This window comes from Trichosurus vulpecula, chromosome 3 (genome assembly GCF_011100635.1).
Source record: "Trichosurus vulpecula isolate mTriVul1 chromosome 3, mTriVul1.pri, whole genome shotgun sequence".
NCBI classification, from domain to species: Eukaryota; Metazoa; Chordata; class Mammalia; order Diprotodontia; family Phalangeridae; genus Trichosurus; species Trichosurus vulpecula.
Window position 1 is genome coordinate 358,563,698 of NC_050575.1, and position 23,720 is coordinate 358,587,417.

General features: G+C 41.2%; 1 protein-coding gene across 1 annotated transcript in view; it reads left to right on the forward strand.

Moving 5' to 3' along the window:
* CDYL2 (chromodomain Y like 2) overlaps positions 1 to 23,720 on the forward strand; it is a 160,153-nt gene that overhangs the window by 72,406 nt on the left and 64,027 nt on the right. Inside the window, exons 2-3 of the mRNA XM_036750033.1 lie at positions 9,567 to 10,158; positions 10,350 to 10,499. Of these exons, the coding sequence (XP_036605928.1) occupies positions 9,567 to 10,158; positions 10,350 to 10,499 (742 nt within the window). The remainder of the gene's footprint in view (positions 1 to 9,566; positions 10,159 to 10,349; positions 10,500 to 23,720) is intronic.

The window sequence follows — 23,720 nt, forward strand, 5'->3', positions numbered from 1 at the left end:
TATCTTTGCCCATCTGATGGATAGAAAATGGAACCTTAGAGTTGTTTTAATTTGTACTTTTCTTATTAGTGATTTGGAACATTTTTATATGGTTATTTATAGCTTGCATTACTTTTTTTCTTGAAAACTGCCATTTTGTATCTGTTGACCACTTATCTATTGGTGAATGGCTTTTGTTTATATATATATAATATGAATACATACATTTATATATATGTATATATATGTATATATATGTGTATATATATATATATATATACATACATACATATTCCCTAAATATCTTGGAAATCTGACATTCATCAGAGATATTTACTGCAAAGAATTTTTCCAATTAACTATTTAACTGTATTTCTTCTAATTCTATTAATTTTGTTTGCAATCCCCCCCAATTTTATCTAATTAAAACTGTCCATTTTATCTTTTGTGATTATCTGTGTCCCTTGTGTTTGGTTAAGAGCTTTGTGCCATCCATAGTTATGAAATGTATCTCTTCTTTTCTGTATTTTTAATAATGACATGACCTTTTAACTTTAGATCATGCATTCACAGTCCCATGATGAGTAAAACTTGAGGATCACTTGAAGCATGTAAACATGCAGCCTTATTTCATAAATTACATAGCTTTAACCTTTTAACATTTTTCCTAATTTTGTTTAACAAAAATCTGGGAAAGGTTGGAAGCAACTCTAAGTGATTAACTCAAATAAAAGGCAATACACACCATTCTGTTTTTTTAAAAAAGATTTTAGGCTGATAATTTCAGAAGTTTTTTTTTTTAAAGATATTTAAATATACCGCAGAGTAAATCATGTTCCTGATTGGTTCTGTATTGATCTGTAGTTTTATTTATCTTTCCCAGGTTTATCTTTGAGGACTATATTTATCTTATAGAAGGGATTTGAGAAGATATATTCCATATTTTTTGCAGTTGGAGTTAATTGCTCTTTGAACATTTGATTGAATACACATTTTTTTCTTGGAATTTATTTATTCTTTTTTCAGTTTCCTTCTTTTGAGTTCTTTATTTCTTGTTCTATTCAAAAAATTAGCACAGTGCTTGTAACTCATTTAATAAATACATATTAGTTAATTATTTATCTGGATATTTTATATTTTTGAAGGAATCTATTTCATTTACTAGTTTTGTTTGAATATAATTGGCTAAAATAATCCCTTATACTTTCTTCTATTTCTTCTTTATTTGTTGCAAATTCTCCTTTCAGAAAATAACTTCTAATTTTATTTATCAATTTAATACCTTTTTTGTTTTTAAGTTTATCTCTTTTATTTTTAGAAATTCTTTTTCGTGCATATTTATCTTTTTAAAAATGTGTAGCTTTTCTGCTTTTTTTTGGTTGCATGCCCAGTTCATTGATTTTTTCTTTCTTTTGTTGATGAAAATATGCTTTTCCCCAATGATTTGCTTTGGCTGTATTTCAAATGTTATGGCATATTTTTTCATTATGAAATTATGTATTGTTTCTATAATTTTTTCTTTGATTCACATAGTCTTTAGGATTATATTATTTGGTATCCTTTATTCAAATGCCCTTTATTGATCATAATTTTTGTTGCACTGTGGTCAGTAAATATGTTTAATAAATATTTCTGCTTTTCCACATATGGTCATGAGCTAGTTATGGTCATTTTTTTGGCAAAGATACAACTAAGAAATATCTATAAATTCTCGTTTAGTGACTGCCAGAGAGATCTCACATCCAATTTTTCTAAAATTCTGTTTGGGCCTTGTTTATTGTTCTAATGTTTGTTGGGTATTTCTAATATTCCATAATTTAAAGCATTTCTAATATTTAGTTTTGCTGCATCTCTGTAGTTCAGTTACTTAGATGCACTGGCATCTGGTACATTTGCATTTAGTTCAGATAGATAGATAGATACAGATATTATTTTGTTATCTATGGTACTTTTAATTATAATATAGTTACCCTGCACACATTTCTTTTTGCCATATCTGTTTTTTACCATGACTTTGTCTATGATCATGGTTACTGTTTATGCCTGGATGAATTCACCTAAAGCATAATAAATTCTGCTCTAGCCCCTCATTTGTACTACAAATGATTCCTAATATTTCAGGTTTGTTTCTTATAAAGAACATATTGATGAATTCTGCTTTCTGATACATTCTGCTGTCCATTTCCATTTTATGAGTGCATTTATCCCATTCTTGTTCAGTGTTGTGATAGTTAATTGTATTTTTCCTTCCATCATTACTTCTTATACATTTTCCCTCTTTTTTTTCTCTTTTCTGTATTTACAAACAAGAAGTGAGTGGAGAAGGAATCTCTTTGACATTAATCATCTATAATGGAAATGTTCTGACTCCACTTCTTTGCCCTGATTCCCCCTAGTCCAGGTCCTCATCATGGATTCTTGTACTTTTCTACCTTGAATAAAATCTTTACAATCCACACTGAAACTGAAATTTTATTTATTCTCATTTCCAGCCTAAGCATTGGTCCCTTCTTCTGTTGCAGCTGTAAAAGTGGACTGGATGTGGGTGACATGCTAGTCTGAGCCCTGTGGAGCATTCCTGGCATGACCCTGCCACTAGTTAGTAGTTTGACCTGTCTCTTGGTGTGGCTTTGATAGAAATAAAAAACAAAAAAAGCAACAATTGCTTCATGGTCCTTTGAAAGGCCCAGAAACATTGGTTTCTTTCCCTTGAAGGGAAGCCTTGTGCCTTATGCTAAATTGACTACGACTTTCCTGCTTTGGCTTTGAAAGCCCCAAGGCTGGTCCTGGCCAGCTCCCTGAACCTATTAAGGACTGGCTCTGTCCCTACATGCTTGTTCTAACAGTCTGCACCCAAGATCCTAATAGCATCCAGGCCTGGTTTATTAGAGTTTGATTTGGCCTCCACTCCCCTTGGCATATGTCCCCTGTGAATATGCGTAGACTTCTGGCCACTTTCTTATACAGTTCCTGATTGGCTGGAGGGGCTTATAAGTCTTTCTCTTTATTCTCCTTGATTATGGTTTATCTGATTCTCAGATCTATTAGTCCAGTCCTTACCTGTCTCTTCTCCATGAGTCTTGCATCCCCAGCTATCTAGTGGACATCTCAAACTGACTTGTCTCATAGACATCTTAAACTCCACATGTCCAAAACTCACCTCGTTATCTTTTCCCCCCAAACCCTCCCCTATTCCTAACTTCCCCACTATGGTCAAGGGCACCAGCATCCTTCTAACTCCCTAGGCATACTGCCTCGGTGTCATCCCCGCTCCTCACTCTGTCCCACCCCACAGATCTGATCTGTTCCCAAATGCTGCCTATTCCATCTTCACCATATCTCTCATGTATGATGCCTCCTTCTCTCCTCTGCCACTGTCACCACCCTGGTGCAGACCCTCGTCACCTCTGCCTGTATTACTGGAGTAACCTTCTGGGGTCTTCTCTCCTCGAATCTCTCCCCTCTCCAGTCTTTCCTCCACTCACCTGTCAAGGTGATTTCTATAGAGTTCAAATTTGAACATGTCAGCCTTCCCTTCCCATTTAATAAACTCTGTTGTTTGCTTGTGTCATTGGGTCTGAATCTTTGTGACCCTGTGGACCATGCTGTCCATGGAGTTTTTTTTTTTTTTTTTGGCAAAAATACTGGAGTGTTTTGCCATTTTCTTCTCCAGTGTATTGGATCCAACAGAGGTTCAGTGACTTGACCAGGGTCACACAGCTAGTAAGTATCTGAGGCCAGATTTGAATTCATATCTTCCTGACTTCAGGTCCAGTGTTCTATCCGCTGAGCCACCTAGATTATCCTCTAATAATATCCTCCCTTTTACCCCTAGGATCAAGTATAAACCATCCATAACCCAGCCTTTCCTACTTTTCCAATCTTTCTCATACCTTACCCCCTTCCTCATACTCTGTCATCCAGTGACTCTGGTCTTTTCATTGCTCTTCCCAAAATACTCCATTTCCTAACTAGATAGTTATCTGCAATGCTTTCCCTTATTATCTCTTCCTCCTGGCTTCTTTCAGATCTTAGCCAAAGTCCTCCTTCTGCAGAAAGCCTTTCCTAGTCCTGCTTAATGTTAGCACCTTCCCTGGGAGATTATTTCCAATTTATCCTGTGTTTATCTTCTTTGCAAATAGCTGCCTGATTGTTGTCTCCCCCATTAGACTGAGAGCATCTGGAGAGCAGGGGCTGGTTTTTGCTTTTCTTTGTATCCCTAGTGCATACAGCAGGTGCTTAATAAATGATTGTTGTCATATAGCAGGCACTGAAAAAAATGATGGTTGACTTGATTTGGTTATCTTATGTGTCTTTGTTGGGTGTTATGGGAGACTGGGGCTCTCCTAAGGCCTTTCATTTTGTCCTCTTTTTAATTTTTTAAATATTATTTAATATTTTTAGTTTTCAACATTGATTTCCACAAAATTTTGAGTTACAAATTTTCTCCCCATTTCTACCCTCCCCCCACTCCAAGATGGCATATATTCTGATTGCCCCTTTCCCTAGTCTGCCCTTCCTTCTGTCACCCCACTCTCCCGCCCACTTTATCCCTTTATCCCCTTCCCCCTTACTTTCTTGTAGGGCAAGATAGATTTTTATTCCCCATTGTTTGTATATCTTATTTCCCGGTTACATGTGAAAACAACTTTTTTTGAGCATTTGTTTTTAGAACTTTGAGTTCCAAATTCTCTCCCTTCTTCCCTCCCCATCCACCTTCCTTGAGAGGGCAAGCAATTCAACATAGGCCACACATGTATCATTATGCAAAATACTTCCATAACAGTCATGTTGTGAAAGACTAACTATATTTCCCTCCATCCTATCCTGTCTCCCTTTATTCAATTTTCTTCCTTGACTCTGTCCCTTTTCAAAACTGTTTGCTTTTGATTTCCTCCTTCCCGTATCTGCCCTCACTTCTATCATCCCCCCTTTCTTCCCCCCTACTTTCCTGTGGGGTAAGATACCCAATTGAGTGTGTATGTTATTCCCTCTTTAAGTCAAATCCGATGAGAGCAAGATTCACTCATTTCCTTTCACCTGCCCCCTCTTCCCTTCCAATAGAACTGCTTTTTCTTGCCCCTTTTATGTGAGATAATTTACCCCATTCTATCTCTCCCTTTCTCCTTCTCCTAATATATTCCTCTCTCACCCTTTAATTTTATTTTTTAAGATATCATCCCTTCATATTCAACTCACCCTGTGCCCTCTGTCTATATATCTATATCTATCTATCTATATATCTATATCTAAGTATTATACTCAGTTTTTCTGGGTAGGTGATTCTTGGTTTTAATCCTAGCTCCTTTGACCTCTGGAATATCATATTCCAAGCCCTTTGATCCCTTAATGTAGAAGCTGCTAGATCTTGTGTTATCCTGATTGTGTTTCCACAATATTCAAATTGTTTTTTTCTGGCTGCTTGCAATATTTTCTCCTTGACCTGGGAACTATGGAATTTGATGACAGTATTCCTTGGAGTTTTCTTTTTGGCACTTTTTTCAAGAAGCAATCAGTGGATTCTTTCAATTTTTATTTTGCCCTCTGACTCTAGAATATCAGGGCAGTTTTCCTTGATAATTTCTTGAAAGATTATGTCTAGGCTTTTTTTTGATCATGGCTTTCAGGTAGTCCAATAATTTTTTAATTATCTCTCCTGGATCTATTTTCCAAGTCAGTGGTTTTTCCAATGAGATATTTCACATTGTCTTCCATTTTTTTATTGCCTTGGTTCTGTTTCATAATTTCTTGGTTTCTCATAAAGTCACTAGCTTCCACTTACTCCATTATAATTTTTAAGGTAGTATTTTCTTCAGTGGTCTTTTGGACTTCCTTTTCCATTTGGCTAATTCTGCTTTTTAAGGCATTCTTCTCCTGATTGGCTTTTTGTAGCCCTTTTGCCATTTGAGTTAGTCTATTTTTTAAGGTGTTATTTTCTTCAGTATTTTTTTGGGTCTCCTTTAGCAAGTCATCGACTTGTTTTTCATGATTTTTCTTGCATCACTCTCATTTCTCTTCCCAATTTTTCCTTTACTTCTCTTACTTGCCTTTCCAAATCTTTTTTGAGTTCTTCCATGGCCTGAAACCAATCATTTGTCTTGGAAGCTTTTGATGTAGGCTCTTTGACTTTGTTGACTTCTTCTGGCTGTATGTTTTGATCTTCTTTGTCACCAAAAAAAGATTCTATAGTCTGAGTCCTTTTGCGCTGCCTGCTCATGTTCCCAACCAACTACTTGACCCTTGAGCTTTTTGTCAGGATATGACTGCTTTTAGAGTAGAGAGTACTTTGTCTCAAGTTTTAGGGGCTGCACTGCTGTTTTCAGAGTTCCTTCTACTCCACAGTCACCACAAGGTCTGCCACAGAAGCGCTCCTCCCCACCCCCCACCCCAAGAACTGCCAACAAGGAACATGACTCAGATCCAAGCAGGGAAAAGCAAGGGAACGCTGCCTTTGTGCCAGCAAAGTGCTCCCTGCACTCCCGCTCTGATCCGCTGCTCGATTCCTCCTATCAGGTGGGCCTGGGGCCAGAAGCAGCTGCCTCTGGAGCTCTGGAAGCAGCCATGGGAGCTTCTTGATGCTGCTGCCTTGCCACCTCTGCCACCTCTGAGGCTGGGGCTGGACCACGCACTTCTTTCACCCAGATCCAGCAGTTTTCTCACTGACTTGCTCCGTGGTCTTTAGCATTTGTCAGTTGAGAAGTCTGGTAACTGCCACAGTTCAATGATTCATGGCCCTCAGGCCTGCTCTGCCTGACTCCCAGTCTGGTCCTGATGTGGCCTACGCTGAGATGTGCTCCACTCCCAGTATGGTGCAATAGACCCTTCCCAGTGACCATCCAGGCTCTCTTGGCCTGGAAACTTGTTTCCCTCTGCTATTTCGTCAGTTCCGCAGCTCTTGAATTTGTTCAGAGCCATTTTTACAGGTGTTTGGGGGGATTTGGGGGAGAGCTTAAACAAGTCCCTGTTTTCCAGCCCCCATCTTGGCTCTGCCCCCTCATCTTGTCCTCTTAACCTTCTCATTTTACAGATGGAGAAACTGAGGCTCAGGAGAGTATGTAACTTATCCGTGGTCACATAGGGAGAATAAGTGTCATAACTGAAACTGAAGCTTAGGTCTTTTGACCAGCCCTTTTCCCATTTACATCCATACTGGTTGGAATTTTTTTTCACCGCTACTGCAGTTAATATACTGCAAGTTCATTTCAAATAACAAATTTCAAGAATTCATTCTATAGCCTAAGGAAGAGAACAGTTATTGTCTCGGTATGGAAGGTGGCTGCACATTCCTGGATAGGGGATTCAGGCTGCTAGGGTCCTCACCCCCTTGTATAACCTTCCAGTTCTATTGAGGACTGGCAGATTAACAGAATGGAAATGTAAGATGCTGCGGGTGACAGTAGGATCGGCCACACTTCAATCCACTGTGAATAGAGCTTGAGCAGGATATGAGGGAGAAGGATGGAAGAGGGAAGAAATCCATCTCCCTTCCTGTCCCTAGGAAGTCACATTGATGGGCTTTCAAAGGGAGGAGAAAAATCATTAGATAGCTGGGCAGCTAAGATAACCAGGTCCAAAGAGAATTCCTGTCATGTTCATTTTTATTGAGGTAGAGAAGTCTGAGACAGCCTCAAAAATCCCTCAGAGGGGTGAAGAGACCCAAAAATAAAGGGAAATTCTAACACAGGGGTTCTTGGCACAATGAACTTTAAAAAATATTTTCATAACTTTTTCAGTATAAATGGCTCCCTTGGTAAACCTATATATTTTATTGTGTGCATTTACAAACATGACTCTGAGAAGGGGTCCATAGGCTTCTTTAGATTGCCAAAGGACTCCATGTCAGAAAAAAGTTAAGAATCCTGGTCTAACTATAAAAGAAAGGGCATTTATATTTAGTGCAGCAGATAGAGTGCCCAGTGTGGAGTCAGGAAGACCTGAGTTCAAATCTGACCTCAGATGCTTATTAGCTGTGCGACCCTGGGCAAGTCACTGAACCCTGTTTGCCTCACTTTCCTCATCTGTAAAATGAGCTGGAGAATAAAATGGCAGGCCATCCCAGTATCTTTGCCAAGAAAACCCTGAATGGTGTCACAGAGAGTTGCATACGACTGAAACAACCAAATTACAAAATATTATGTTATTAAATGTGATAATAATTGCAAAGTGCTTAGCACAATTCTTGGCACATACTAAGTGCTATATAAGTGCTAGCTATTATAATTATTATTATCATTATTGTTATTATCAAGTGTGATAATAATTGTAAAGTGCTTAGCACAGTGCCTGGCACATAGTAAGCAGTATATACACCTTATCCATTTTGATTAGCTGGAGACAAGATAGTGATGACAGGTCCCCCTTGAGCCCACTCTGACTATGAGGAAGGAAGAAGCAATGAACGAAGGTGAGGCTGAAGTTTTTTTATGATTTTATAGAAAACACTGCCAGATACATACAGGTCCTGCAATCTTTGGATTCTTTCCTACTTCCTTCTCTCAAATATATGTGATTCTACCCATTTCCCAGATGGCTCCCAGAGGGGGAAAGGTAGGTGAAGAAGCCTTTGGGCTCATGATACATTGTGCCTCAGCATCCGTCTAGTTTTTGTTTTTTTAAATTTGTTTTTATTCTGACCTTAACAAATGGCAAATAAAAACAGACATCTCCATATACATAATGATACAGGAAAAACAGCAGATCTCTAGTAAATACAGCTGGCTTTTCTTTTTAAATACATCAGGTCAACATGAAACTTTCAAAACTGCCCTGCTCATCTGTGGTTCTTTCTGGCCTTCCTTCCTTTTCCTTCTCTGTGTTTTTCTTTCAAGATGCCTGAACGATCCACTTTTCTTTCTTTTCCTTTTTTCCTTTTCTTTTTTCCTACTTTCCCTTTCATCCTCTCAAAGGCAGAAAAAAAATTAAAAAATGAAGCCTTTGTAAGAAATATGCATCATAAAATAGGACAAATTCTTATATTGGCTTTACCCAAAAATGTGTGTTTTATTCTAGACCTTGAGCCCATCACCTCTCTGTCGAGAGGGGGGCAGTCGTCAGCATCCATTTATTCACCTGTCTTTCTGGTTGGTAGCAGTTGTACATCCAGGTTAAACCCAATTATGTTTTTTAAGGAACCATGACTTAAAACAAAAAGCCCCCATTTCATGAAAGCCGTAGATATCAGAGACAGCATCTTTGGGCAGTCTGGCTCTGGGGAGGATGATTCAAAGCAGGTAAATGTTTTCTTAGCTCATAGAAGGTCAGGGCTGGATAATTTCTTCAGGATTGCACTACTTCAATTTCCTTACTTTCCTGATGAGGAGTATGAGGATGCGCTTGGCAGGAACTCCAGGGTCTCAAAGGCAAACAACAGTGGGGTTTTTATCAGTTAAATAATGGCCTAAAATAAAATCTCCCTTCTTGTATACTGTTGACAGTGCTGACTTTGGGGATTAGGTGTCCCCACCTAGAACCGGGAAGTAGGTTCATCTTCACGGAGGGCACCTTGTCTTTTCTGTTGTTGGTGTTTTAGGGGGGTGTTTTTTTGATGTTGCTTTTACATTCTAATCTTCTGTCTCTTTCCATCTCAGGTTGAGAGGATCGTAGACAAGAGGAAGAACAAGAAAGGGAAATGGGAATATCTCATCCGATGGAAAGGTTATGGTAGCAATGAGGACACATGGGAGCCCGAGCATCATTTATTGCATTGCGAGGAGTTTATCGATGAGTTTAATGGGCTCCATGTGGCAAGAGAGAAGAGGATTAAGTCTGGGAAGCAGACCAACGCCCCCAAATTCCTAAGAGAAAGCCGAGGAGCTCCGATTGAGAAACTGTCTCATAGACCTGAATCAGGGAAGAGCAAAGGAAGTTCCCACAAAAAGAAGCGGATGAACCCTTCCCTCCAAAAACCAAAAAAGGGGTATACCACAAAGCCCCAGTCAGGAGGGGACAGGGCTGCCAAGACTGTTTCTTACCGAACTACGCCTAGTGGCTTGCAAATCATGCCATTAAAAAAGGCACACAGTGGGATACTGAATGGAGATGCCAGTCATGAGAAGGACACGGGACACTTTGAGGATGCCTCCCACCCGCCCAACTTGGATTTGAATGAGCATGAGGGAGAACCCGAAATGGCCAATGAATGTGAAGTTAGCCATGACTCAGTGGTTGCGAATGGAATCGGTACGTGAGTTAACTGCTTAAATGCCTTCTCTTGGGTTTTCTTGTGCTGACAGCAGACAGAGAGTGCCATTTAGTGGTGAACCATTGTCCTGCTGCCCCGGTAGCCTGGTGGGGAGAAAAAAAAGCCTTTGGACAGGTTGCCCTCCGTGGTGCAGACAGCCGGTAATTCTCCCTTCATCTTTCTCACCCAGGGTCATATGGACTTGGTCATGGGCCCACATTGGTTACAGACACGTATGCATGTGGGGAGGCCAAACCTTTGAAGCACATATCTGGTCACCAGCCAAGGTGTATAATGAAACTGAAATTCCTGACTGCACTTCAAGGGACCCAAGGCCATGGTAAAACCTCCATAGAAATGCTGCTTAGTGGGGGGTCTTTTCCAAAGCCCCTCACTCACAGTGGCCATCAGGCGCTTGTGTGTCCTCAAGGGGTCACTACCACAGCAAGAGGGAGTTCTCTTTGGAAAACATTGAGTCTTACAGTGCCTAGCCCTCTTTTCATCATTTCCTCACTGCCTATGGCCTCATGAAAACTGTATTTGTGTTTGTATGTGTGTGCATGTGTGTACATGTGTGAATATATGTGTGCATGTGTACACGTGTGCGTGCATGTGTGTGTGTGTAGTTATAACTCTAGATCTATGGAAACATAGACCTTCGAGGGTGGTAATGGAGCAAGGCATACACTCTTTCTTGTGTAGGATTTCTGTGCATTTTTCTGACCCACCTCATGGATGTGGTCACTCGGCCTCTCCATCAGTAGAGACGCCTTTCCTAGAATCCTTTGGTGCAGGTGATGCTAAGGAGTGGTTCTCCAGTCTCCAGCCTGACTCACACTTTCCTCCCTGGGTTTCGGGCAGCTGGCACTTGATAGAGATGCAGAATTCCTATGACTCTTCTTCTAAGGCTATCCAGATACACAGGAGAGTGCCTAGAGAATGCAGGCCTAAGCCTGCTCCAGCTACTTTGCTCCTGGGGAGGAGAGTAGGCCTGGCTTCTTGCTCGTTGTATTGATCACAGGTCCTACACACTTTGCTGGTGGTGTGGTGGATAGAGTGCTGGACCATGGTAGGGTCAGGAAGACCTGAGTTCAAATCCAGCCTCAAGCGCTAGCTGTGTGACTATGGGCAAGTCACTTAACTTTTATTTGCCTCCTTTGTAAGAGGGGGTAATAATAGCACCTGTGCCCCAGGGTTGTTGTAAGGATCAAATGAGATATTTGTAAAAAGTGCTTGGCAAATAGTCGGCGCCGTATAAATGCTTAGTCCCTTCCTTCCTCCTTTCCAATGATTCTGCGACTCTGCCTGTGTCAATAGAGTTTTATGTTTCATTGCCGAAGGTCTAAGTATCAGGCAGTCAGGAACCCTGCCCTGGGGGCTTGGGGGGCTCCATATGGAGCAGAACTATGAAATCAAGCTGCCCTCCATGGCGGGGGGAAGGTGAGGAGGTCGTGATGGAGGAGGCTGGGATAGAAGGGGTGGCAGAAAGGGAGGGGGTTGTCTCCAGATAAAGTTAATGGTAGAGAAGTCCATAAGCATTTGGTAAGCACCCACTATGTGCCAGGCACTCTGGTAAGCACTGGGGATACAAAAAGTCAAGACAGTCCCTGCTCTCAAGGAACTTACAGTCTAATGGGGGAGACAACGTGAAGACAACTACATTCGAGCAAAGTGTTGTCAGGACAAATAAGAAATAATCAATGGAAGGAAGGTGCTAGAATTAAGATGGACTGGGAAAGGAGTTTAGCTGGACTTGAAGGAAGTCAGTGGTCAGTAGTTGGAGATAAGGAGGGAGAGCGTTCCAGGCATGGGGGACAGCCAGAGAGATGTCCAGAGCGGAGATGAAGATGTTTGGGAACATCAAAGAGACCAGTGTGACCCCTGTCCAACCAGACTTGAGGATTTAGGGAACTCTCACTGGAGGTTCCAAGAAACAACTGTGGATTCAGATTCCTCATTGTCCGGAAGATAATTAGTGAAATATTGCATGTCAGAAGTGGAGGCCAGACTAGTGGTCATCTAGGCTCCAGGCAGAGCGGTCTATGGAGCACTGCCCTCAGGGTCAGGAAGACCTGAGTTCTTCCTGATGACTCTTTAAATATTTGAAGTCAGCTTTCATGGCTCTACAGTCTTCCTCTCCAGTCTGAACATTTCTGTAAATTCAAACAATATTTCCCTTCACCAAAGTCTCACACTGGCTAATGTGCAGTGGAGGTCACCTAGGAGACTCTGAGCTTCTAGGGGGTCAAAGGCTTTAGCCCTTGCCTTCACCCAGATGCCAGCCTTCATTTTCCCCCATAATGTCTTGCTGAACATTTAGAGGCAACATTCCACTTCAGAATAGGGATTTTCTCCGGAGGGCACCTTGTCTCTCCCATTAAACTGGAAGCTCTCTGAGGATAGGAGTTCTATCTTTCCCTTTAAAAAACAGCTCACTGAGGAGGAAAAGTCCTGTTATTTATACTGGAATCTTCATAAAGACAATTAATCATAGTACAGAGGGGACCTCAGTTCTTGAAGGTTATGAGTGTGAAGCCTAAGTTTTGGAAATCCTTCCAAACTTGGAAGTATTTGTGTACAGGCCCAGGGAAGGATTAGTGAATTTAATTTAGCTAATTTCACAAATCATCAAAAACTTTCCCTCAGGTGAATTCTTTTATTGTCCACAAACCATCATGGAGACAGTCTGGGAAAGCTAATTTAAGGTAGTGGAAAGGGATCTAGACACAGAGTTAGAGGACCCAAGTTCAAATCCCAGCTCGATCATTACCCTCCCCAGGTCTCAGTTTCCTTCTCTGTAAAATGAGGTTAGACTAATTGGCCTCCAATTTTCCCTCCATCCCAAAATCTATGAACCTTTGGTCCCATGACTGACTAAGTGATTTCTAAGATTCCTCCTACAACTGAGATTTTGTCACTGTTCACAAAGACAGAGGAGGCTTGCAGTGGAGGGAGCTTCCATGATAAACCGTGGCCCTTTGAAGTATTGAAGAAGGTGGTATTATTTTAGTGATCACACATGCAGGTGTCCCAGCTTCATTGATGTTTTCTGCCCAGGAAAGAGAGGATGGGTTGACCAATACTGTTTGTACTAACGTGTGCAAGATTTGTTTGTTTAAAGAATCATTAGCTGGAGTTCTACTTTCTCTCTCTTCCTCCCTCCCCACCCACACTCATTAAGAAGGCAAGCAACTTGATATAATTAAATAAATAAATTAATTTTTTAAAAAATGAATCATTAGCTTGGTTCTTGGGGAGAGAAGTTGGCATGATTGCCATGTGCATCTATAGCAAGGGTCAGTTTTAATGATGCCTTTTCCCAATAGCTGATGAGCCCTGTGGGAATCCTGCTCTCCCTTCATAGGCAGGGAATCCTGAAAAGGGGTCCTAGTACAGTTAGGACCCAATGGCGCCTTTGTCCAAAGTGTGCTGTCTTCCTCCTTGCACACCTACTGAAATCTCTTTCCCTACCTTCTTCCCCCTCGCCCTTCCTGATCAGATGGGTGGCAGTTCTAAGCCAAGCTTTCCCATCACTTAGCACAGTGCCTAGCACATCGCAGGCGCTTACTAAGTGTTTGATTGATTGACTTAGGCATCTAGGGGATGAAGTGGATACCGTGCCAGGCCTAGGGTTAGGAAGACCTGAGATCAAATGTCGCCTCAGATACTTATTAGCTATGTGACCCTGGAAATTCACTTCACTTCTGTCCGGCTGAGTTTCCCCAACTGTCAAGTGGGGAAAATAAAAGCACCTATCTCACAGGATTGTTGAGAGGCTCAGATGAGATCATATTTGTTAGGAGAATTTGGTATAGTGAGTGGCTCATATTAATACTTATCCTCATCCCTTCCTTTCTCTGGGACTAACAGGAAATACAGAGTCAGAGCTGGGAAAGACACTGGTTAGCGGATGAATCCATGTTCTTTCTGATCTTACAGGAGAGAAGAGCAGGTGGTCTTAGTCTTAACAGGATAAGAAAGGTGAGGCGGCAGTGGTCTCTGTTCAGTAGAAGGAGGTGGTCATCCATGTCCTGGTGCCTCCAGGCAGGAGAGAAGGGTGTGTTGGTGTCTCCAAAGTAGGGGAAAAGGGTGAGGCAGTGGTCTGGTCTGCATGGACTACCCCACTGCAGGGTCTTCAGTAGCTAGGGACAGCACAAGGACACTCGGGGGGGCAGCTAACATACAAGTCAAGATTCAGAGAAGGACTGGTGGATCCCCACCTGGAGGGAATGCTAGAGGTCATCTCCTTATTTTACAGAAGAAGGGGCTCATGAGGACTAGAAAAATCAAGTGACTTACTCAAGGTCACACAATTAAGGGCAGAAACTTGATTTGAACCCATCCCCCCTCACTCCAGATCCAGCAGTCTTTCTACCACACAACATTGTTGGGATTGAAAGAGTTTAAGTAGGTTGGTCCGAGGATGAGGAGAATGTGGGTCTTAGTATGGCCAATAAATCCTTGTGTGATTTTGGGCAAATTATTCAGTCTTTTTGCCTCATCTATGAAATGAAAATAAAAACATCCACTGCTGTCTTCATCATAGGCAGATTTTAAAAATCTAGAGAGATAATGTGAACAGGACCCATTTCATTGTTGTCATGGATTTGGAACTGGAAGGGATCTTAGAGGCAGTCAAGTCCAATTTCTTTATTTAACAGATAGAGAAACTGAGGCACCCAGAGAAGTTAGGTGACTTGCTCAGTATCACATAGCTAGTATGGTGCCTGAGGTTGGATTTGAACCTAAGTCTTCCAATTTGCTTAACGTGGTACCTGGCACATAGTAGGTCTTGTGGAATGAAAGTACTTTGTAAGCTATTAAACACCATATACGTGTATATGGTTAATTTGATGGCCTATTATGACTTCACTGTTTTGCCAGTGGTAGGAGAGTACATAGCTAAGACTCTCCTAGTCTCAAAGAGGAAAAGCAGCCACGAAGCTGCTTGGAACACTTGCCTTTGCCCAGTGATGGTCAGATTCTTTTTCAGGGAATGAGGGCCTTTGGGTAGATTCCTGCTAATAGTTTCCTTTTAAAAAAAGAAAGAAAAGGATGGAAGGAAGGAAGGAAGGAAGGAGAGAGAGAGAGAGAGAGAGAGAGAGAGAAAGGAGAGAGAGAAGAAAGGAGAGAAAGAGAAAGAAAGAAAGACAGAAAGAAGACAGAAAGACAGAAAGAAAGACAGAAAGAAAGAAGAAAGAAAGAAGAAAGAAAGAAAGAAAGAAAGAGAAAGAAAGAAAGAAAGAAAGAAAGAAAGAAAGAAGAAAGAAAGAAGAAAGAAAGAAAGAAAGAAAATGAAAGGAAGAAAGAAAAGATGCCTCTTTCTCCCTGCCAGTACCCAGGATGATAATTGGAGGGATTCGGGAAATGCCAGGCTGCTCTAAGGGAGCATGTGTTTTGGAGGTGGGCTGTTGCTTTTCTGTATTATTTTAGGTTCTCTTTGATAAATGCAGATTCTACTGCAAAGCGGCTTACATAACACATCTTACTCATTGAGGCTGACTCCCCTGAGCCATATTGTGAGAACAAATGCTAAGCTGCTAATATGTCTGGGTAGGATTCTGGTTGTTTGGCCTACATGGATATGGGTGATGTGTACGAGGGGACTCCCTCTATTGATGCCCTTCTCTGCTGGGGCCTCCTTGTGACTTGACGCCACCCCAGGGTTTCCAAACCCTGTGCTAAAGGGGCCCAGGTTCTGGCAGGTGGCCCTTTTTGAGTTGTTATATCTGCATGCTCAGCACCTTGAGTGACATCTGGAAAATAGTAGACATTTCATACATGCTTGTTCAATCACAAATGCTTTGTAAACAGTTAAACGGTAAACTTATATAAGTGTCTATTGCTAGTTCACAGTTGCTCACTTTCAGGAAGTTTTAATTGGTTTAATTATGTTTTTGTCCTTGTTATTTTCAGTTGAATCCATTGTTGAATTGCTAGTATATAGATTGATTTTGGCTGGGGGAGAAAAGTAGAAAAAAATTTTGATTTTCTCTAGGGTTTTTTTTTAAATGGAGAATTTGAGCTTGGCTTGTGTTCCTGAGTTGAGTTTGTCCTGTGATGAGGAATGTGGGGATCCTTAGAGCAGGGTTTTTGATTTGGACCTAGGAAGTATCTTAGAGGTTCTCTAGTTCCTCTCATTTAACCATTGTGGAAACCGAAGCCCACAGTGGTTAAATAACTTGCCCTGGGTCACACAGGTAGTAAGTGGGAGTGCTAGAATTAGAATCCAGTTCTTCTGACTCCAAGCTCAGTCCTTGTTCCGAAGCATCATGCTCTCCTACAAATCCAGCAATACCTGTCATCCAAAGTCCAGCCTGGCCAAGAACTCACTTCTGGAGGGTCAGCCACCAAGAGATGAATTGGTTCTCCTCTAGAAACTCATTAATATTATCTGCTGAAGTGTGGAGTGACTCAGGATCTGTGTTTGTGGGGGAATCACCCAAGGAGGAGATCATGGAGCTTTTGAAGTCTGAAGAGTATGCAGTGGCTTAGTAATAACTTTAGCTCTGCGTGGGCTTAAGGAGTAAACAGGAAAGAAAATCTTTGCTGTTCCCCATTGGACCAAATCCCCACCCTTGACGCAGGATACCTTCTACCTGCTCCTATTCTGTGATCTGGAGATTGAGGTGGGGGTGGGATGGGGAGTGGAATCCATCATTGAACAGGGGATGAATACATAGGGTGGGTATACACTAGCAAGGTAACTCTGGCTGAGCACTGGGGGATACTTATTTATTCTCCAGCCTGTGGGAAATTGAGACATCAAGCCCCTTTGGCTTTTTGTGGTTGTGATTTTTCTGCTTCTCTGCTGTGATTGCAACTTCAGGTAAAATTGACTTCATTTCAATTCAGTAAGCATTTATTAAATACCTACAGCATGCATGGAATTATCTTAGTTTTTGGAAATACAAAAATAAAGACTAAACAAGATGCCTACGTAGTGAGGCAAGAAGGTAGCACAGTAGCTGGAATACTAGATCTGGAATCAGGAAGACCTGAGTTCATATCCATCCCCAGACCTTTGTTAGCTCTGTGAGCCCTGGGCAAGTCATCTGGCCTCTGCCTTAATTTCCTTATTTGTAAAATGGGGATGATAATAGCATCTGCCTCCCAGGGTTGTTGTGAGGGTCAAATGAGATAATAATTATAAAGCTCTTAGCACAATACCTGGCACATAGTGGATTCTATATAAATGTTAGCTATTGTTATCATATTATTATTACTAGGGAAAAATGTATGTTGTGTATTACGTACCTGATATATTCATATATATATCTGATATATTTACATCAAAACATTTTTGCATTTACTATATGCATAGTAAATGCAACATAATCAACTTTGAAATAGCATCAATTATTTTGCATTTGTATTATATATGTATGTATATATGTATATGTTTGTGTATTGTGTATATATATGTATGTGTTTGTGTATTGTGTATATATGTATGTGTTTGTGTATTGTGTATATATGTATGTGTTTGTGTATTGTGTATATATGTATGTGTTTGTATACATCTATCTATATACATATAGTAAATGTATATATGTGTGTGTGTAAATAGATAGTAAGTACAACATAATTAACTTTAAAATAACAATTATTTTGCATTTGTTACATATGTATATATAGTATATATATATGTATGTGTGTTTGTATATATATAGTAAATGCATATATATGTATGTATGAATAGAGAGGTAGGTAGATAGATAGATAGCAAATGCAAAACATTTATTAGGGAGACGCTAACAATTGGGAGGATAAGAAAAACCCTCATAAAGTAGATGTCATCTGAGCTGAGCCTTGGAAGGATCCAGAGATTCCGAGAGGTGGCGTTCAGGAGGAGAGCATCCTCCAGAAACACAGGGGTGACTGCATCGCAAAGATGGAACCAGAGGATGTCATAAATGAGAACAGCAGCCTGGGACATGAAGCACAAAAGGGAAGCAAGGTGAATCAGTTTAGAATGGGTTAGAGCCAGACTGTGAAGAGTTTTAAGGGACAAATAGGAGAATTTGTATTTTTTTCCCTGGAGGCCTTAGGGGGACCCAGAAGCTTCTTGAGTAGGGGAGTAACATACGGTTAAAGCTCAACTTTGGGAATCTCAGTTTGGCAGCTTTCCATAGAGGAAAGTACTGGTGTTGGGGAGACCAGTTAGAAGTCTGTTGCAGTGGTATCGGTGATGAGGGCCTGGACTATGGTGGTAGTTGTGCGAGCGGAGAGGAGGGGATGGATGCAGGATATATTGATGAAGTAGAATTGACAAGATTTAGCAGTTGACTGAATGAAAGCTAGTCAGGAGTCAGAAATGACTCCAATGTTGTGAACCTGCTTATGTGGAGGGATAGTGATAACCTCATCAGAAACAGGCCAGTGTGGAAGAGCTTGAGATGCCTAGGGGACATCCAGGTGGAAGTGCCCATCAGGTTCTTGGAGATGGCAGTAGTAGAGCCCAGGAGCAATATGGCAGCTAGATTGATTGACTTGGGAGTCATCTGCATAGATTGGATGATTGAATCCATAGCAGATGAAGGGCTTATTGGGAGAGAAAGGAGAGAAGAGGGACAGGGACAAGACTCTGAAGTATATATACAGATAGAGGGTGGGACAGGAATGATGATCCTGAAACAGCGACCTGAGAAGGAACACTCCTACAGGAAGGAGGAGAGAGAGCGGTATCCCAAATCTCCAAGAAGGAAACAGCACCCAGTGAGTAGTGGGATGGCCATCAGTTTCCCATGATTCAGAGAGGTCAATCTATGTCACCCTTCAGGAGTAGAGAATGGATTGGGAACCCTGTTCTCTTGGTTCCATACACTGCATTTGCTCACTCACAAGCAAGTTTCCTCTTCTGTAAAACGTGGGGAATAAGAATGGAATAATCTGTATATTTGGCTGCTTAAGGCACAATTGACAGGTGATGCTGATTAGACAATGAGAAGGTCCAGGGAAAGGCAAACCTTAACTGGGGGTGGAGGGAACAAGGTTCAAGTCGGGAGGCGGGGAGGAAGGGGTTAAATGATGCAGAAGGGAACACATTACTTATTCCCCCTTCATCTTTCTCCTCTGGTGTCATGTTTGGCACCAAGGTCTCACATCTAGGCAGGGCAGGACCAACATATCACTGAAGCCCTGAAGTCTGGGGCCTGAGCCAAATGGGATAACCAGTTGTAGGAGCAGAGAGATTTAAACCAGGAAGTCTTTAACCTGTCAAGAGGCAAGATATAAGGAGTCCCAGGGAAGCAAGTCTCCCATTCAAACTGCTTCTCTAAACCTTTAGGTGTTATTACTATTTTTTGAATGACAGATGCTTTCATTCCCTCTCCCTTCTCTACACCAAAGTGTCACGGTGGTCCCGAGCAAGGTACATTACATTAAATCTCCTCTTGAGTCCGCCACACCTGCCCGCTCACTTTAGGCTACCTGCATCACAAGGTCAGCGTGAAGAAAATGCATCGGAAACATTGAAGTGTTATGTAAATGTCAATTACTTTTATGTTGATTGCTGATTATCTTAGAAAATTGCACAGACCAGCTTTCTGCTCTCCTGTATTTGTACCACCCCTGAGAGTCTGACATGCTGAAAAGAACACTAGATTGGAGTCAGAAGAAGTGGGCTTAAAATTTGCTTCCTACCTGACTTACATTGGGTAAGTCTCAGGGTCCCTGTTTTCTCTTTCTAATAATGACAGTTTGAACCAGATGACCTCTGAGGCTCCTTCTACATCTGAAAGCCTATGACCCTATACTACTCTTTACATAGGAATAGTAACCAAAATAATGATAGTTCTTGCTCCAATGGTACTTTGCAATGTATGATTTTTTATAAACTTATATAATTTATAAATCTTTCCTCCTAAGAGGAGTTCTTGTTGTTCAATTATCTGAGCCATGTCAGACTCTTTGTGACCCAATTTAGGGTTTTCTTGGCAAAGATACTGGAGTGGTTTCCCATTTCCTTCTCCAGTTCATTTTACAGATGAGGAAATTGACTTGCCTGAAGTCACACATCTAGGAAGTATCTGAAGCCAGATGTGAACTCAGGTCTTCCTGACTCCAGGCCTGGTGCTGCTTCAACCACCTAACTGCACCCCTCCCCCCCCACCAAGAGTAGGTGCTCACTACTTGTTTATTTAATAGAATTAGATCTGAAACATATCAACCTCCATTTCTAAAAGGTGTCTGTTTAATAGTGACCTAATTTCTTTAATATAATGTAAATATTTCTCCATATTGGAGGTCCTTCATCTGCTTGCTGGCCCTCTCCTAGTTACAGCCCAGCATCTACTGATGGCTCTCAATCTGAATTTTTCTTCTAATTCCATGGTGATAATTGAGAGCAGAGGAGAGGAAATGAGGGTAAGGAATCATAGAATTCTTAAGACCATGAATTGAGGGTTCTTAAACCTGGGGTCCATGAACTGGTGGTAGATTGCAGGGGGATATGTGAATTTGGATGAAAAAAATACATCCTTATTTTTACTAGCCTCTAACTGAAATTTAGCATTTCCTTCAGTTATTTAAACCTTATTCTGAGAAGGGCTCACAGGGGCTTCAGTAGACTGCCACCAGGGCCAGAACACAAACGACGTTAGGAACCCCTGCCCTAGATAAATAATCATTTAACTGTTGGTATTTTGGATATGTGGCCTTTGTCCAATGATTCAACAAGAGATACACTACTGGAAGACTTGAATCTCATTCATATTCACATCCTTGCTAAAAATGAAACTGGAATACATAAATAAATTGCAGGAAAATGGAAAAAAATGGCTCAGAGGTTCTTCTAAGGAGAGAAAAATAAAAGCATTCGTGGAATTGATTTCATTGTTTGCCCAAAGACAACAAGAATCATTTCTTGAGACATATAGCTTCTTTGCCTTGCAGTGCTAAAGTTGTCACAGGCCTATTTATGCCATGATGCTCTGGCTTTGTATCTTCTACATCCTCTCAATCCCCCGCTCCCACCAGGTGGGTTCTTTCCCCATTCGGAGACTACTGGTTCTGCTGTGCTATTTTTATATCTCACCTCTACCAGGGATTTGCCATCACTGTCCCCAGAACTGAAGTAACTCCATGAAGGTCAGCACCAGGACCCAGCATGCACTCGGTCTCCCTGGAAGGATGCATAGGCTAGGGGTATCTACCTTCTTTTTTCAATCTCCTCACAGTAACTAAATCAAGGTTTGCCTTAAGAAGGCAATCCAGATTTTCTGGGAGTCTGCACTGACATCCATAACTGACTGGGGATCTGCTCTCAAAACACAAATTCAAATGACCCTAATGACAGTTCTGGACACCCTCCCACTCCTAGACTTTGAATTACACTCCCTCAGCTTCCTCACACTCATGTCATTCTCAACCACTCAACCACTCTCTCTTTCTCCTTCCTATACTAGTAATCTCCATACTTATTCAACAACACGCTGTCATATATAGCTGGTTACAACAGGTACATATTCCACTGATTACAAGTGTCAGGTGAATGTCCTTACTATAGCCCAGGTGGGTAAAATCCAAAGAGACAGCTGTGGTTCAGAAAAACAAAAGCAAAAAAAAAGGATCCCAAGCCTGCCTAAAATGGCTAAATGCCATGGAGGGTGGGGTAATTGGAGACTTTGGCTCATTCCCTCCTTCATAGCTCCACTAATATAGTCTCCCTTCTAGAGTCTAGCCCTGATGAACTAGATGCCCCATCTAAGGCTCCTTAGTGCCAGAGCTAAGGTGCCTGTCCCTGTCACATGGCCCACAGTGGACTCATATGCCTTCCCTTTCTCCCAGATCACCAATGGGGAAGGTTTCTATACATTTCTGCCCTAGGCAAATGTTCTGCTCTGCAAGATTCCCCAATGAGTTGCAGAAACTCCAGACCCAAGCTCTTAGAATCTGTACTCTCCTAACCAATTCCTCCATTGTGGTAGGGGAGCAGGAAATGCCTGCTTGCATTTCAGGGTTGATAACCCTTTGTTCTTATTGACGTGGACCTCAGGTTCACAGGCTGAGGATACTTGCCACCTCATATTGCCTTAATTTTCACTCTATGTTGTCCATGAATCAAGATTTGCCCAACTCTGCTTAGATACATCTTAAACAAACTATACAGAAATAACAGGGACTCTCTACTTGAAATATAACCTTAAATTGCCTGGGGATACTAATCTGAACACCCTTGGCCTGGATTGCCCGGTTATTCACATTGGCCCTCATTCTCTAAGCTTCCATGTCCTCCAATGCAGTTCTATTCTACAAGCATTTTTATGGCTAAGAATGCAAAGAAAAAGTGACAACAGTTCCTTCCTTTAAGGAATTCACATCATATTGAAGAAAAGTACATTCTTCAGTCACTATCTGTTTTTCTTATACCAGAATTTAAATACTTTTCACTTCACACATTCAACTTGGAGAACTGACTTCCTAAAACACTTACTCTGCTGATGAGTAGGATCAGGAGAATGTCCTGATTCAACTAGACAGTGACTGTTTATGGCAACTGAATGAATATCCTTTTCTGTTTTCTGTCTTTCAAGTCAGAGACCTCCCCAGAGGCTAACATAAGCAAACAGACCACCATAAAGATAATTAGAGCTTATGTGTAACCATCTGTTGCTGAGGATGAAGAAATAGAGAAATTCTATGAAGAACTTGACAAGCTCATACAAAGTCAACATTTACCTTGGTACGTCATGACTTCAATGAGAAAATTTGCACAGGAGAGGATGACAAAAATTTGTTGGGAACTGTGGTTCTGATTCAAGAAATTAAAGAGGTCAGAGGCTTGCAGACTACTCCGAAAACTCTCACACCTGTGCATCGTTAATATTTTCTTCAAGGAGAGTTCCAGATATCTCAAGCACTGAATGATGCCATAAAAATGACATTAATAATATGTTATCAGACAGGAAACAAGTAGCTACTGGCATGAGTCATTTCAGAATCATTCATCTGTATGCAGCTAGATTATCAGCTGTTTGGAACAAAGATCAACATTATTATCAAATTAGAAGAAAGGATGAAGATAAGGCACCATGCAACTCCAATCTAATATTTATACAAAGTTATTGATGATGAAACAAAATAAAACAAAAAGCCCCAATGAAACAAAAGATGTGGGCTCCCATCATCTTCATTTCTCTCTCTCTCTCTCTCTCTCTCTCTCTCTCTCTCTCTCTCTCTCTCTCTTTCTCTCTCGACAATTGGGGTTAAGTGATTTGCTCAGGGTCACACAGCTAGTAAGCGTCTAATACTAGATTTGAACTCAGGTCCTCCCAACTCCAGGGCCAGTGCTCTATCCACTACCTGCCCCCCATCATCTTCATTTCTTAAAGAAGTATAACTTAGAAACTGCCTCAACTAGCAAAAAAAATATTCATCTCATCAAGTAAGATCTGTGACATCCAAAAACAGCATCAGTTTGAAATATAAGCATATTTACAAGTTTGTTTGTTCCAACAATATAGATGAGGAGGTTGGAAGACTGTCAACAGGGTTGCCTTACAAAACAGTGAAAAATAATGGAAGGGAAAGCAATACTGTAGAAAGTTGACATGAGACC